Source organism: Myotis brandtii, unplaced genomic scaffold (assembly GCF_000412655.1).
Source record: "Myotis brandtii unplaced genomic scaffold, ASM41265v1 scaffold535, whole genome shotgun sequence".
NCBI classification, from domain to species: domain Eukaryota; kingdom Metazoa; phylum Chordata; class Mammalia; order Chiroptera; family Vespertilionidae; genus Myotis; species Myotis brandtii.
Window position 1 is genome coordinate 3,007,846 of NW_005369964.1, and position 15,858 is coordinate 3,023,703.

Below are 15,858 nucleotides of genomic sequence, written 5' to 3' on the forward strand. Positions count from 1 at the left end.
CAAGGAGGTCCCCTCCGGTCCAGGACACCTCGGCGCCTGCAGGAAGGGAGGCGCCTGCAGAACTTGGAACTCGCACAGCCTCTGTTCCCGCTGCTCCGGCAGCCCGACAGCCCGTGCCTCCTGGACGGCAGCCTTTCTGCCTCCTGGGGCCCGGTGTGGGCTGGGTTTCGCGGTTCCGGTTCTGCCAGGGGCGCAGCGTCCGCCCTTGGGCGCTATTTGCTCCTGGAGGTTCCGGAGCCCGGACCAGAGGCCCTGGGTCCTGGGTTTCTGTCCCACTGTTAGGAGGGTCTCCAGGTCTGGGCAGGTCTAAGTGCTGTCACTCCATGTTACTCTTGTAAATGCTCGGATGGAGCTTAGTATTTTGCAGATGCTGCTGTGAACAAAGTGACCTTGACAGGAACCCAAAGGGTAAGTGTAGCCAACCGCCAAGAAGGCGTCAGCAGGTAACCGACCTTCCGGGAGAGAGAGCGTTGGATACCAATCCCGTCTCCTGGACTTGCTGCAAGTAAATAAAACTACCTGCGACAGCCATGTCTGGTTACTGAACAGAACACCCCAAGCGGCTCAGTGGTTGAGCATCGACCTACCAACCAGGAGGTCATGGTTGGATTCTGATTAGATTCCCCATCAGGGCACATGCCCAGGTTTCGGGCTCCGTCCCCAGTAGGGGGCGTGCAGAAGGCAGCCAATTGATTCTGTCTCATCAGTGATGGTTCTCTCTCTCTCTCCCCCTCTCTTTTCCTCTCTGAAATCAATAAAAATATATATTTTTAAAAATTCTATAACACCACCTCTGATGGGGCCAGGGTAGGGATGCAATGGTGCCAGTGGCTGGGAATTGGTACAGAATCACTTAAAAATCGGGAAGCCGTGGTGCAAAGTACAGGTGTTGTTGCCCCGGGAATCACAAGTAGAAGTGAAACCTAGGCTGGGGGTGGGGAGGGGGGAGGGGGTGGCCTCCAGAGTCCACCCTTGGTCCCCACCCCAGGCTTCCTCCTTTCTCCCCTCTTGAGCCAGCAGATTCCCCTACAGCCCGGGCCGGCTGGGGCTGCTGCCTTCCACTGCTGCAAACCTCCTGGGTGGGCTTCCAGCTTCCATCCTGCAGCCCTGGCCGGGCTCCTGCCCTGTATCGCACCTCTGGGTCATGGTCCCATCACACAGCTGAGGGAACACAGGTGGAGAGTCGGGAGCCTGCCCGGCTCACATGGCAACGCTGGTGCCCAAGGGCCCAAGCAGCTCCGTTTCTGCTCTGACAGGTAAGCAGCTTGAAAGTCGTCACTCCGTCCTGCCAGGAAGAAGAAAGCTAACAAACTGAAAACCAATGCCTTTTCTTAGACCCATTTGAGAACTGGGTTCTGAGGTCTGACACCCCCCGAAAACCTGAAGACAAGCAAATCCAGTCTCAGCCACGATCTGTTCACCAGGAGAAGGTGCTGGAGCCGTAAACTGGCAGAATGGCTTACACCGAAATGCTGATGAATGGCCGGGGCGAAGTGCGCACTAGTATGAAACTGAGAAACCCCAAGGGGGGTGGAGGGTCACAGTCTAAAGGAAGGGAGTATGGTTTTGTGATTTTACCTCCAGGAACCCCCCAAACTCCCTCGTAGCTCTTGCAGGGGGAGTGGGAAAGTTGTCGTGAAATACACTCATATCGTTCTCCTTAGCAAAGGCAAACTCTCCAGGGAAAATGATTTTACCAGAACCTGTCCACCCTAGAGGAAGGCATTCCCTCAACACCAGCCCCCCTAGCCTTCCTGTGTTACCTAAGGGGGTGGGGGGAGAGAGCTAAGAGACACTAGTGACTATCACAGCCCAGGGACATACGATTATAGAACATTTCTCCTCCCAACCCCTTACTGGCTCCTCAATAGGCCTCCAGTATAACAGGGCCACATGACAAGAGCTCCCAGACACACTCTATCTAAGGAGGAGTTCTTAGGGAACCGCAAAAAAAAAAAACCCCACACACAAAAAAACGAGAGAAACGCCAGAGGAATCCGCAGCCGCTGGCTCCTGCAGCTACCGCAGAGATGAAACACTGCAAGCCCTCGCCAGGTTAACAGAAATCCTCGCACAAACTGCCCATCTGTCTCAGTTCCTGTTACTCAGCACATCATGTCTGGCTTTCAAAAAAGGTTGCCCGGCCCGGCATGCCACATAAGAAGAAGAGACGCCGACCGGAGAGGAAAGGCATCAGAACGAGACCGAGAAAGACACGGAATTTGGAATTGTCAGACGGGGAGTTTAAAATAACTATGATTAATATGTTAAGGGCTCTAATGGAAAAAGTTACCAAGATGGGCAGTGTCAGCAGAGAGATGGAAACTTTAAGAAAAACATTTAAAAGAAATGGTAGCAATCAAGAACACCCACAGAAAGGAAGAATGCCTTGCTCTGGCCAGTGTGGCTCAGTTGGTTAGGCTGCGTCCCATGCACTGAAGGGTTGTTGGTTCGCTCCTGGCCAGGGCACACGCCCGGGTTGCTGGCTCGATCCCTAGTTGGGGGACATGCAGGAGGCAGCCCATTGATGTTTTGCTCTCACATCGATGTTTCTCTCTCTTCCTCTCCCTTCCTCGCTCTCTAAAAATCAATAAAAAAAATTTTTTTAAAAAAGGGAAGGAAAAATGCCTTTGATGAGGCCATCAGTGCACTGCCAGCGGAAAAAGAGACTGGACAAAAATCGTACACCTATGGATGAGGACAGTGGCGGGGGCGGTAAGGGCAGAGGGAGGGGTGGGAACAGGGTGGAGGGGAGCTATGGGGGGAAAAAAGAGGAACAACTGTAATAATCTGAACAATAAAGATTTATTTTTAAAATAAGATTCAGGTAGGTAAAAATAGAGGGATGGAGAAAGACATACCACCGTACCACGAATCAAAAGCAACAGGAGTAGCTACATTAACTTCAGAAAAGATCAAACGTCAATAATAGAAGTCAGAACAGGGTCTTCTAGTCCCTCCCAGAGGGCAGGGCTCAGCTGTTAAACCCCCAGGGTAGGGTGCTGGCACATGCCAGACATTCTACTGTTTAAAGGATGAATGAATGAGTGAGTGAGTGAATGAAATGCTCTGGCTTTGCTATTTCCATGAGGCCTGAGCTCCTGCCGTAGCCGGTAGGCACAGGCTAGGTGACCTGGGCAATTTCACCAAATGCCTTTTGGAGCTGGGGCTGTTCATGGGGAGCTGGGGAGGATGCGCCTGGAACCAGGAGCATAGCTGGCCCTTGGAGCCCATTGCCCTCAAGCCCTGTCTGATGGGAACAGACTGGGCAGCCTGCCCTGTGACTGAGAAAACCTCAGATTTTCTTCCCCAAACATTGGCTTAGTGATGTCAGCCGATGAGTCAGGGCCCACAAAGCTGCCTTCTCGCCCATTCAGGCTCCGCCTGGCATGAGGGGGACACCCAGCCCTGCTGCAGTCTCCCCTCTGTGACCCCACGCAGAACCCTCCTCCTTCCTCAGCCCCAGTTTCCCCACCTCTTGAGTACGGGGGGCGGGGGAGTGGGGTGGAAAGGGGAGACTGGGCCTGGCTGCTCTGGGTGCCAGCCCATTGGTCCTGAGGGTTGCATGAGGGTCCAGGAGCACTGCCCACATTTCCAGGAGCCCAGTGGGCCGGCGCTGCCAGAACCAGGACACCCAGGCCAGCAACCAGCCAAAACCTCTTCCAACCAGACCAGGTCAGTGCGGGTAGCCATGCATCGGCCGCTGCAGACCAGACCTCTGCCAGCTACATGGGCATTAGTTCCTTCTCCGGAACGACAGGGAAGGAAGGCCATGGGCAGCCTGTTTGTCCACCGGGCCACCCGCCCTCCCTGCCTTGAGGGGAGCAGCCCAGGTTGCGGTTAATCCTTTCTCCCCGGGCTCAGGCCTCCTCTGGCCACTCAGCCCCAGCAGGACAACGTGCTGGGAGTATCTCATGAACATGGAGCAGTGAGTTGGTCATCGCTCTGCCACGCTGGCCGCCTGCCTACCTGTGCGATGTGGCTCATAGGGAGGCCAGGGGCCTGGGGTCAGCAGAGGGCTTTTGTGAGCACTTCACACCTGCAGAAAATTATAAGGAAGAGAGGAAAGAACACCCAGGAACACGCCACCAGACGTTACCCATGTGACTATTTGAGCACATTTGCTTCAGGTGGCTTAAATCGTTCTTAAAACATGAGCAACTGTGAGCCACAGGTGATGTGGGTGAGTACTCAAGAGCACTGGGTTTGAGTTAGGCCCTAACTGTTAGGGCTCTGCAACTTACTGTGTGACCTTGGACGGGATGTGTAACCTCTCTGTGCCTCGGTTTAGGCATCTGTTAAGGGGCGATAATAAGTGAGGCCATTGAAGAGTGCCTGGCCTGTAGTATGTGCTCGATAAATGGAGCTGTGGCAGGGGCAGGCTGATGCCTTGTGGCCTTTCCTCTGCTCCTGACAGAAATTCTCCTGAAAAGTGAGCCCATGCAGGTGCCACAAGGAGCAGAGAAGGGCACCTACTGTGTTCTTTTTCTTTTCTTTATTGATTAAGGTATTACATATGTGTCCTTATCCCCCTATTGCTCCTCCCCACTCACGCCCTCACCCCCCTGGGGTCTGCGTCCATTGGTTAGGCCTATATGCATGCATACAAGTCCTTTGGTTGATCTCTTCCCCCTCACCCCCACCCTCCCCTACCTTCCCTCTGAGGTTTGATGGTCTGATCGATGCTTCTCTGTCTCTGGATCTGTTTTTGTCCATCAGTTTATGTTGTTCATTATGTTCCACACATGAGTGAGATCATGTGATATTTATCTTTCTCTGACTGGCTTATTTCGCTTAGCATCATGCTCTCCAGTCTACTGTGTTCCTAAGCTCTATAAATGGTCTCTGTTGCATACTTTTCCTTTCATGACTTCTCTTTCCCCACAACCCCGTGTTTGGGATTCTTCCATGCTCATATGGTAGCCCTTCCATTTACCTGCTGTCCAGAACGCCACTCTCAGCCGCTGTGACTTCTCTTTCCCCACAACCCCGTGTTCGGGATTCTTCCATGCTAATATGGTAGATAGTCCCTCCATTTACCTGCTGTCCAGAACGCCACTCTCAGCCGCTGTCGCAAACCACCAAAGGCAGCTCCTGCCTGCCTGCCAACCTGCTGGTCTCTTTCACAACATCTATTTTTAAGTTTAAACTTGGAAAAAAGAGAGAAGAAAGCAGAAGACAAACAGCGTTTATTGAACACCCGCTGCTGTGCCTGTGTCACCTCAGGCAGGCCCTACACCAGCGAGATGGCACACGGGAGGCGTCAGGCCTCAGCCCTCAGTTGCCAGGGGGCACCAGGAACTAGATCATTCTTCCCCCAGATGCTGCCCCCACTGCCCCCAGGACCCCGAGTCTTCCCAGTTATTCTGAGTCTCCTCGGGTCTCACATGAACGCAAGGGCAAGTTGATACTCTTTTTTCAAAATATAGTTAGTTTTTTTTATTAAGTTCAGAGAGGAAGGGAGAGGGGAGAGAGAGATAGAAACATCAATGATGAGAATCATCGATTGGCTGCCTCTTGCAGGCCCCCTACTGGGGATTGAGCCCACAACCCGGGCCTGTGCCCTGACTGGGAATCGAACCGTGACCTCTTGGCTTGTAGGTTGACGCTCAACCACGGAGCCATGCCGGCCGGGCAGTTTGCTGATGTTCTGCAGCCAAGACCTCCCTCCCCACCTGCCTGTACCAGCCTGCGTTTCTATTGCTTCCTTCACCACGTGCAGATAGGGAAACTGAGGCACGGGTTGCTGATGACAAGGAACTGTTCTGGGGCCAGGATTTGAGCCCAGGACTCAGGGCAGGACACTTGAGGGTGAAGGCACAGGTGGAGTCAGCCGCAGACTCTGCCACCTCTGCCTCCTCCCCTGCTTGCCCCCAGCTGTGTGGCCTCAGGGCTCCAGCCCTCTCTTATCCCGCTGCTAATCTGCTGGCTTGTCACCCCTGTGGCTTTGACAAAGCAGCCGATTTAATTGTGAGCACACAGCAGCCCATGGGCCAGCCACCCTCCAGCCCTCTCCTAGAAGGGGTGCTGTCAGCCAGTTCTCCAGGGCCCTGGCTCCCTCAGCATGTCCTCCAATCTGGTGCCGGGGTGCGGTCAGCAGAGAGGCCGGAGGCAGTAGGGGAATGGTAACCCTGGACTGAGCTCAGAGCCCAGATGCAGGGGTGGCCCGGGAGCTGGTGTCAGAAGGGGAATGTGGGACAGGCGGCCATGCTGCTCCTGGGTGTGCACTGGTCTGCCCCAATGTGCTTTGGTCTGCTCTGCTCTGTGCCAGTCTGCTCCAGCCTGCACTGGTCTGCTCCACTCTGCCACGTGCTTCAGAGAGACATCTGTGTTTCAGCCCCACCAGGGAAACACAGCCCTTGTGAAAAGGTAAAGCGTGCTCCCAGGGGGACAGGGAAGCTGGCTTATATGGACACAAGTCCCCATCCCTAGTCCCTGATTGGTCTGCCTTCATGCTAATGAGGACTGCAAATCCTTGCAGTTTGATTGGTACAAAAGGCACTATGCTGATTGGTCAGAATAGAGCCTCTCTGGTTGGTCAGAACTATACAGCTCTGATTGGATGAGGAAAGCCTCAGTCCTATTGGTTGAAATAGAATCCAGGAACTGCTTTATAAGGACTGGCTCCACTGGCAGGAGCACAGTGCAGGCAGGCAGTTCAGTTCCGGCTTCTCCCTGAGTGCAGGTTGTGTGAGAGGCCTCTGTGTAGAAATGGCTGCTAGGCTCTGTTTTTTTAACATTTGAGCCCAGTTAGCCGCCAGAAGCCCTTCTTAGCAGGTGTCTTCTTTCTCAGGGTTCACAAGGAATAAATGACCTTTTTCCTTATTCTGAGGGGCCCGAGGACCAGCATATAGACCAAAGGGTGCTGAACAGTCCTGGCCGCCAATCTGCACAAGGTTTCTAACCTGACCTTGAATAGGTCCCTCCCTGAGCGTCAGTTTCCTCATCTGCACCACAACCAGATGGCCCAGCCGTCCGGCAGGGATTCCAATTCCAAATGTCCTGACATTTTCCCTGCTCTGTTCCGTAGAGTGTGGGTTCTGGGTGCCTTTGTCAGGAGCTGGGGCTACATAGGGTTCCACGGTCGGGTAAGTTTGAGAAACACCACATTCCACACCCCTCCCGGAGAGTCCAAGGTGCATGCTAAAGGCTCTGAGAAGTCCTGCAGTCAAAGCCTGGCCCACTCATTCACTCTTATAAGACTTCTTGTCTCACCTACTAACACTATTCTAACCTGTTGCCTCGATACACAGCTAAGTCAGGACCTTCGCCCCTCTGTTTTCTCATCTGTAAAAAGGAGTGGCAGTCTCGCCTTGGCAGGGGTGGAGAAGAGTTAGCTGGGAAGTGCAGTGGAAGGGACCCCCCGGGGCGGGGGTCTGACAGATGTCATCCCCGGCCCCAGCATCGCTAGAGCAGAGGCACCCCGGGCCCCAGAGAGATGCTCACCCAAGCTCTTGCTCAGAATCCCCGGGATAGATGTTTGCACGCCCTGAGTCCCTAAGCACACTTCCCCAGGGGGCCAGGGGCTGGGAGGTTTTCTGGAGCCCCCTGTGAGCGCCCCTGCCTTCTGGGGGGCCCAGCACAGCCTCCCTTTCCTCATTCCCGGGCCCTATGAGAAATAAATGCCAGCTTTGCTCATGTCCTGCCACGCTCCAGAGGCGGGCGCTCCAGCCCCGCTCCAGGACAGCCCTAACCGGTCCTCGGGAGGAACCAGTCCTGCAGACACCTCAATTTCAGAGCCTCCAGAACCTCGAGAGAATACATTGCTGTTGTTTAAGTCACCCAGTCTTTTAAAAAAAATCTTTATTCTTTTTTTAAAAAATATTTTTAATTATTGACTTCAGAGAGGAAGGGAGAGGGAGAGAAAGATAGAAACATCAATGATAAGAGAGAATCATTGATAGGCTGCCTCCTCCTGCAACCCAGGCATGTGCCCTGACCAGGAATTGAACCCGTGACCTCCTGGTTCATAGATCAATGCTCAACCACTGAGCCACGCTGGTTGGGCAAAATCTTTATTCTTTAAAGTATTACGTATGTCCCCTTTTTTCTCCCAGTGACCCCTTATTGTCCTCCTCTGCCCCCTGCCCCTGCCCCAGGCCTCCACCACCCTACTGTCACCCCGTGCTGTGGAACTTGGTTATGGCAGTCCCAGCAAACAGACCTGATCTATGTCCCCTGTTCCCCAGACCCACAGTTCCCCTCCTTCCCCCTGTGGCTCCGTCCTGCCCACTTGCTGGCAGCGCTCCTGGGCGCACCCTCCTCCTCCATCACCTGCCTGGCTCCTCTCACACGCCACCGTGCACATCCCCTTCATCTCCCTCGGTCCTCACAGCAACCTTCTAGGGCTGGTGTTGTTATGAACCCCACCTCGCAGATGAGGAAACAGGCTCAGGATGCTGAGACTGGAGGACCACTCAGATGCATCCTGTCAGAACATCCCGCCGCAAGGGCGTGAGCTGCTCACTGCTAAGGCACAATGAATTATGGGGGCCGTGAGTGGACAGGGCCTTCGGGCAGCAGGGCCTGCTCTCTGTTGTTACAAAGCAGCTGCCCGCTCGGTGTGCAGTGGACGAGTCCTGCTCTGGCCAGAGCTTGTACCCAATGGCCTCAGAACCCCGCCCATGGCTCGATGGGAGCTGAAACCTTGGCCCTGGCACCCGGGGGTGCTCAGCTAGGTCTAGACATCCAACATTCACCTCTCCTGTGGGCGAGGGAGGTTAAACCAGGGCGTTCTGTTCAGCCCATGGACAGGGGGTCTTTCCAGATTGGAGTTGTCCCGGTAAGGGGTAAGCACCCCACCCCTGGAGACGTGCAAGTCGTTGTGAGCAACCCCTGTAAGGGCTGCTGTAACTGGGGAAACGTGGTCACTTCCAAGCCTTTCTGTCACTGGCCGTCCTTGAACATTCCCATCTTTCACGCATGTTTAAGTATAGGCAATACTTCTCTGTTGTTCCAAAATCCAAAGGCACAAAACAAACCCAGTGAGATGGGACCTTCCACCCTAGGCCCCAGCCCCCAGGGCTGCTTCCGGGCAGCCCCGGGCAATGCCAGACTCTCCTGCGGTCTTCCAGGCTATGCACGCACCAGCGCACGCACTCTTTATTTTTAAATAAATACACTGTCATATTTTTTAAATATACTTTTTTATTGCTTTCATAGAGAAAGGGAGGAGAGAGAGACAGAAATATCAATGCTGAGAGAGAATCATTGATCGGCTGCCTTCTGCACGCCCCCTACTGGGGAACGATCCCATAACCTGGGCATGTGCCCTTGACTGGAATCGAACCTGGGACCTTCAGTCCGCAGGTTGATGCTCTATCCACTGAGCCAAACCAGCTAGGGCCACCATCATGTTGTTTTTTATTTACGTTCTGCCTCTTGCTTGTTTCCCTGACAATGGATTTCGGCAGCAGCCTGATGATGCGGGAAGATCCCCCCCACATCTATACCAGGGGGGTAGCGCCCACCTCACAGGGATGTCGGGGTCCAGAGACGCTCCTGGCTGGCCTTCTGGGTCGCTGAGAAAGGTCCTAGGGCAGTGGATGTCCAGGATCATTCGCCGCCTTTGTAGCCACAGCGACTTCTCCGGCCACCAGGGGGCCCCGTGGAGCTGCTGGTGGCCACACCATGTCTGGAGGTGACCAGGACTACACAGGAGGATCCTGGAGAGGAGAGAGGGCAGCACGGGGCTGGGACTCGGCCTCTTGGCGTCCCAGAAGCCCCGTCTCTCTCCATCCTCCTGCCAGCCTCCCTGTCACTGTGGCCACACACCCCTCTCCTGAACAGAACAGAAGTTTCTAAGCGATCTTTGTTGTTGCTGTTTTCACTCAGAGAACAGAGGGGAAGAGGTTGTCCTCCACACGCAGCCACGGCCCACCTGCCCCACCCGCCCCATCCCTCTGCACGGGCCCCAGCCTCAGCAACACTCCCGGGGGATCCCGGTCCCCGGGGACCTCGTGGCCTCTGCTCTGTCCGTTTGCCTGTCTCCAAAGGCACCTGCGAGTCCTCCTCTCCTGCATTTGTTTGTGCTGGTATCTCTGTCTGGGCCGCCCCCACCCTTCTCAACCCCGGGCTTGCAAAGCCAACCCTTCCAGGCAGCCTGCAGGCCGGGCACCCACCCTGGGGGAGCCCATGGGGCCCGCTCTGCGCTGACCCAGGCACCGATCTCCCGGCCTGAGGCTGCAGGCTTGGCCTCCAAGCCCAGAGCCAGGCAGCTGGCGGGCCGAGTCCCAGAGCCCGGGAGTGGGCTGGGGCAGTGCCCACCTTATCCCTTGATCCCAGCTGGCAGGACGCAGGACAGACGGGAACAGGATGGAGCTGGCGTCCTGACAGGCAGGGGAAGCCGGGAACCTGTTTGGCAGGCTCCTCCCAGGCCTCTCTGCTCCGTGGGAACCAGGAGGCCCAAGGATCACAAACACAGGGACCTGGACCCCCTCCCCCGGCCGGCAAGCCGCCTGGCTTCCCCACCCCAGAGCCAGTGCCGCTGGGGCCACAGGACTGTCCCAGTCACGTCAGCCACTCAGTTAACACACTTGAGGCCAGCCGGTCTGCTGAGCCCGGGTCCCCTCCGCACGTGGACACGCAGCTCCCACTTCAGCTGGGCCCGCCTGAGGGGCAGGATACGGACGCTGAGTCCTAGGTGCTCAGCCTGCCCGGCCTGGACTCTGCACTGCCCGGCAGAGGGAGCAGAGCGCCGGCCAGGCCGCTCCTCCCATCACACGGAGGATTGAAGTCCATCCAGAGTCACACATGGAGGATTGAAGTCCGGGCAGACTGGCCCCGGTTGGCGCTCTTAACCAGCTAGACGCACCGCCTTTTGGGTTCAGGGGCCTTAGCCTGGGGCGGGGAGCTCTGCTCCATAAAAGCTCTGGCTGAGTTCTCACCGTTTCCGTTCACACTGGCCACATCACCAAATGCATCCGGGAGCAATGGGTTGGAGGTTCTGCGATGGAGGGTGGGGGGAGGCCCCACACCGCCCACAGACCCAGGCTCACAGGCCCAGGCCACACGACGGGGCCCCACAGCTTCAGCCTCGACCTGGGGCCCCTGGGATAGGACCTGCCGAATTCTGGGCGGCAGCCAGGCCCCCGGCCCCTGATGACGCAGTCACCACCGCAGACCTGCCGGCCTGGAGCACCGCCCTCAGTAATAATAATAATTATCACGATGATTAGCATCCTATTGTGATGATGGTAACGACCACAGGAGGCAGTTTGGCGTCGTGGTCAGACTGGACTCAGCCAGGCAGACCTGGCACACCTTGGCGGCAGGACCTTGGGCCAATGATTAGACCTCCCTCTGCCTCAGTTTCCTCTTCTGCGAAGTGAAGCGAGGTTGCTGGGAGGCATCAGCTCCTGTGGGCTGCCCGGGGGCGGTGACGGAATCCTGGCCAGCTCGGTGGGGACGAAGCCTGAGCCACAGCTACAGGAAGGGGGGCCTGTGACACTGCTGTGTGCTTCTAGGACAGTGTTGGCGAACCTATGACAGGCGTGTCAGAGGTGACACGCGAACTCATTTTTTTGGTTGATTTTTCTTTGTTAAATGGCATTTCAATATACAACATAAATATCAAAAATATAAGAATTTGTTTTACTATGGTTGCAAATATCAAAAAATTTCTATATGTGACACGGCACCAGAGTTACGTTAGGGTTTTTCAAAATGCTGACACGCCGAGCTCAAAAGGTTCGCCATCACTATTCTAGGGTGAGCCCACAGCATCCCACAGAACCTGCAGTCCCAAGTTCCCACAGCTGGGCCCTGGCCGGGTGACTCAGTTGGTTAGAGCATCAACTCGATACATCAAAGCTGTGGGTTTGATCCCTAGTCAGGGCACATACAAGAAGCAACCAATGGATGCATAAACAGGTGGAATAATAAATCGATGTTTCCCTCTCCCTTCCTCTCTCTCTCTCTCTCTCTCTCTTTCTCTCTCTCTCTAAAAAATCAATACAGCCCTAGCTGGTTCAGCTCAGTGGATAGAGCGTTGCCTGTAGACTGAAGGGTCTCGGGTCTGATTCCAGTCAAGGGCACATGCCCAGGTTGCGGGCTCGATCCCCAGTAGGGGGCATGCAGAAGGCAGTCGATCAATGATTCTCTCTCACCATTGATGTTTCTATCTCTCTCTCCCTCTCCCTTCCTCTCTGAAATGCATAAAAATACATTATAAAAGACCCACAAAGTTCCCGCAGCTGCATCACCTGCTGGCCATCGGCGGATGAGGGTTTCAGGACACCCATCGCTGACCACAGGATGTTTAGGGAGACCTTCCGCGGGCAGGTCTCCCCCTCTCAGCCTCAGGAAGTGTCCACTTTTAAGGCAATTTGGGAGGAAAAAAAACACCCTCACCAATCACTTGTCAGTTTGTGCAGTTGACCTTTCGGCCTGAATGCACGTTATCCTGGCTGCCCCTGTTCCAGTCCGTCCTGCTGGTTGCATTTCTGCTTCACCTGCGGCGGGCGGTTCCTGGCAATGCCCGGCGGTTCCTGGCAATGCCGGGCGCTCCTGGGGCGTTGCCAGCGGCACATCTGAGAAGCAAGCCCCCCATGGCTCCATCCCAGCACTGATCACAATGGGCAGGGCTGCAGGCAGAGACCTACGGCCGCCCTTAGAGACCCTCTTACTCCAGGTTACGCTGATCTTCACTCTGTACAGGGAGCTGTGAGCTCCCCTCCTCACCACCGTCTCTCCAGCCCACATTTTCCACTCCGTCCAAAGAACAACATAAAGAGCTTGTTCCCAGTCACGCTGGTGTCTGTCACACCTCCCTGCCTTTGCCACAGTGTTTCCTTTGTCCTGGACACCCCGTCCCTCTTCCTCGCCTGGCTGCCTCCCATGCCAGGGCACAGGTGTGCAGTCCTTCTCCATGTCCCCCTCCCAGCCCGGCAGGCTCCCAGCGGCCCCAGGTTCCCTGATCAGGGCACCCTTAGGCTGTGCTGGCCCCGTCTGCCTACCTATCTCCCCCCTCCCCCCAGCTTACAGCCTGGGATCCTGGGGTCCCCAGAGCCCAACCAGAGCTGGGTCCCTGGAGAGGCAGCACTGTGCAGTGGAAAGAGCCCAGGTGTGGGGTCAGACAGACCCAGACAAATGGCCGAACCTGTCTGACCCTCAGTTTCCTCGTTTGTCAAATCAGGATCCTGGCCACATTAAGGGTGGGGATGAGGATCACAGACCACGGGTACACGGGGCAGGGCTCTGGGCCATCCCCAGCTGAATGAATGAATGCCCTCAAGTTTGCAGTCTGGCTAGGAGTGGGGGAAGGCAATGGAAGAAGTTCCTAGAGGAGACTAAGGTGTTATTGGAACCCCCAGGCGGGAGAAACCCCAAGAGGGAGCATTGATTGTGTGGGTGGGGAGGAGTCTGGGAAGGCTTCCCGGTGGAGGAGGTGCATGTGCTGAGCTCAGAAGGGGGCTCCTCATTGCCATAGCTAACAGAGCATCCTCCCTCCCAGAGTGAGCTGCTTCCTGCAGCCCCACTGGCTCCTATCATTTTAATGATGTGCTTCTAGCGTGTGTGCAAGTGTGTGTCTGACTGCATAGGGGTGTAGAGCAGCCGTATTCCGCGTTTCTTCGCTTGCAGCTTTCCCTTTAAGGCCGGCTCTGAGAGCCGCGATTCCTTAAGGATGAGTCCAGGGAAAAAACCCTCTGCGTTATTAGGGAGAGATTGTGAAATGAGCTCAGCCCAGGAGAATCTGGTGATTTTTGGAAGTGCGCATTCCGGATGACGACAGCCAGGCTTGGCGGGGGAGGAGGGCGAGCCCAGCAGACCACAGGCAGCACCAGCTCCCCGGGGTGCCGGCCCCGGGACCCCAGGAGCAGGCAGGGTTTTCCTAGCTGCTGCCGCCTGGCACTCTGCCCTGGAGTCCACCGCCCGCCGCCCCCCCCCCCTTGTTAATCAGGGGCTTCTGTTAAAAAGTAAAGATTTTGCCGGGGAAAGGGAACACTTGGATTTATTACTAAAGGACAGGAAGATGAAGTTACTTTTATTGAGCACCTACTGTGTGCTTTATTGCTGGAGGGAAGGAAGGTGGCTGTGTGTGGTGCTGGGGTCTGTGAGCCCTGGCACCCCTGTCCGGCCTGTGTCTCCCCCTCCCACCTCTCCCTCTCCCATCATGCACATTTCATCTGGGCCAGGCCTGGGCTCCCCGTGCCCACCCCCTGCTGAGAGCCCTCGGACCAGGAGGGGGTCTCTGACTCTGAAATTCCTGTGTGGCTGCCTCCCCGGGCTCTTGCCTGGGTCCTTCACCTGCCCTCACAGCAGGGTGCACCTGCCATGGGAGAGGCCCGTTATGAACCCCCAAATACACATGTGAACCTCAACTTCTGTTGATCAATAATAATTCCTCAACTCCTGGTGATCAATAATAATTCCTGCTCCTCCTCACAGCCTGCCGGAGGACGGGGGGGAGGAGGACGCAGCGCGGCTTCATAAACTGGAAATGACTGAGAATGTGAGGCTGACCCAGCGCGCTGTCCAGGGGAAGACGCCCTGGGGCCTGGGGCCACGCTGATGGAGGCGGGTTGGGGGTGTCGGTCCAGGAGCATTCCTGCTCCTTCTCGCTTATTTCACGGTGAGGTTTTTTACTCACACAAATTATGTTTGTGTTGTAAACAAAATAATGCACGCACTTAAGGAAAAACAGGTCAAAGAACACTCCAATGTTCCGAAGGAGAGGAAATGGACCCCTGTGTCTTCCTCCCCTCCCCCACTCCCCCGGACAACCCGTTTCCCCGGTTTGGGCCTTCACGGTTTGGGCCTCCACGTTTCCCAATAAGATGTCTAGATTTTTCAATTCTGGATATTTCTATTGCCTTCCAGGTGTGACAGATGGGGCTTCAGCTCTCTTAGACCCGCCTGCTGCCCAACCTCCACCCTCAGCATCCGAGAGGGGACTTTACCCAGTTCTTAGCTAACCCGTCAGTGTAACTGTTACTCCAAAAGTCACCCAGTAGCCAATGGCGGTTCCTTTCCTTCTAAGCAGTGGTTCTCGACCTTCCTAATGCCCCGACCCTTTAATACAGTTCCTCATGTTGTGGTGACCCCCAATTTCACTGTTACAAATTGAACATAATTAAAGCATAGTGATTAATCACAAAAACAATATGTAATTATATATGTGTTTTCCGATGGCCTTAGGCGACCCCTGTGAAAGGGTCGTTCGACCCCCAAAGGGGTCGCAACCCACAGAAGGGGGGATGCATTTTCTAAAAAACCTGTAAGGTATCTATCCGTGTATCCCTTCTGCTTTTCTCCATCTGACCTACTCCAGACCTCAGTGACAGTCTTGTCAGCGGCTCAGGCATTCGGTTATCTTATCGGCCCCTTTTGGCCCTGGGTCCTTGCAGGCTGAGCTCTCCACCCTGGGCCCCAGGCCTCTGATAGCTTCTGGCCCAGCCCAGCCCCCAGAGGTCTGCACCTGTGAGCTGGTCAGTTTGTGAAGGGCCGTTGGGGGGAGGGGAGGAGGAAGTCGCTCTGCTCTCAGCTCCTAGGAGAACCGGTGCCCCCAAAGCTTCTAGAAGGTGCACAGCACTTCATGTCTTTTTGCGAGCTTGCATTTCTGAAAATGTTGGTGCTCCAGCCTCATACTTGCCTGATTCTCTCGGCAAATCCTTTCCCCTCAGTCTTGTATAGCAACTGATGGCCCTGGGATCTTCTAGCTCCTGGTGTTTCTAATGGGAAGCCCAGTGCCAGGCTTCGAATATATATAAATTAATTTAAAAATGCATGCACACAGTTTCAAAAATCAAATAAAATTATAAGGCTTATTCACACACACACACACACACACAGTCTCCTGCCTCATGTCTCCACCCTGATTCCTGCCACCCCCCCGCAGGCAACCACTTGCCTTATCTT

At 55.3% G+C, this 15,858-nt stretch overlaps 1 protein-coding gene across 1 annotated transcript in view; it reads right to left on the reverse strand.

The window, feature by feature from the left end:
- Window positions 1-12,550, reverse strand: part of HHIPL1 (HHIP-like 1) — a 40,383-nt gene extending 27,833 nt beyond the window's left edge. The window contains exons 1-3 of the mRNA XM_014549053.1: window positions 12,453-12,550; window positions 10,814-10,945; window positions 9,476-9,665 (exon numbers count right to left, since the gene is read on the reverse strand). Of these exons, the coding sequence (XP_014404539.1) occupies window positions 9,476-9,665; window positions 10,814-10,945; window positions 12,453-12,550 (420 nt within the window). The remainder of the gene's footprint in view (window positions 1-9,475; window positions 9,666-10,813; window positions 10,946-12,452) is intronic.
- Between the last annotated feature and the right edge of the window lie 3,308 nt (window positions 12,551-15,858).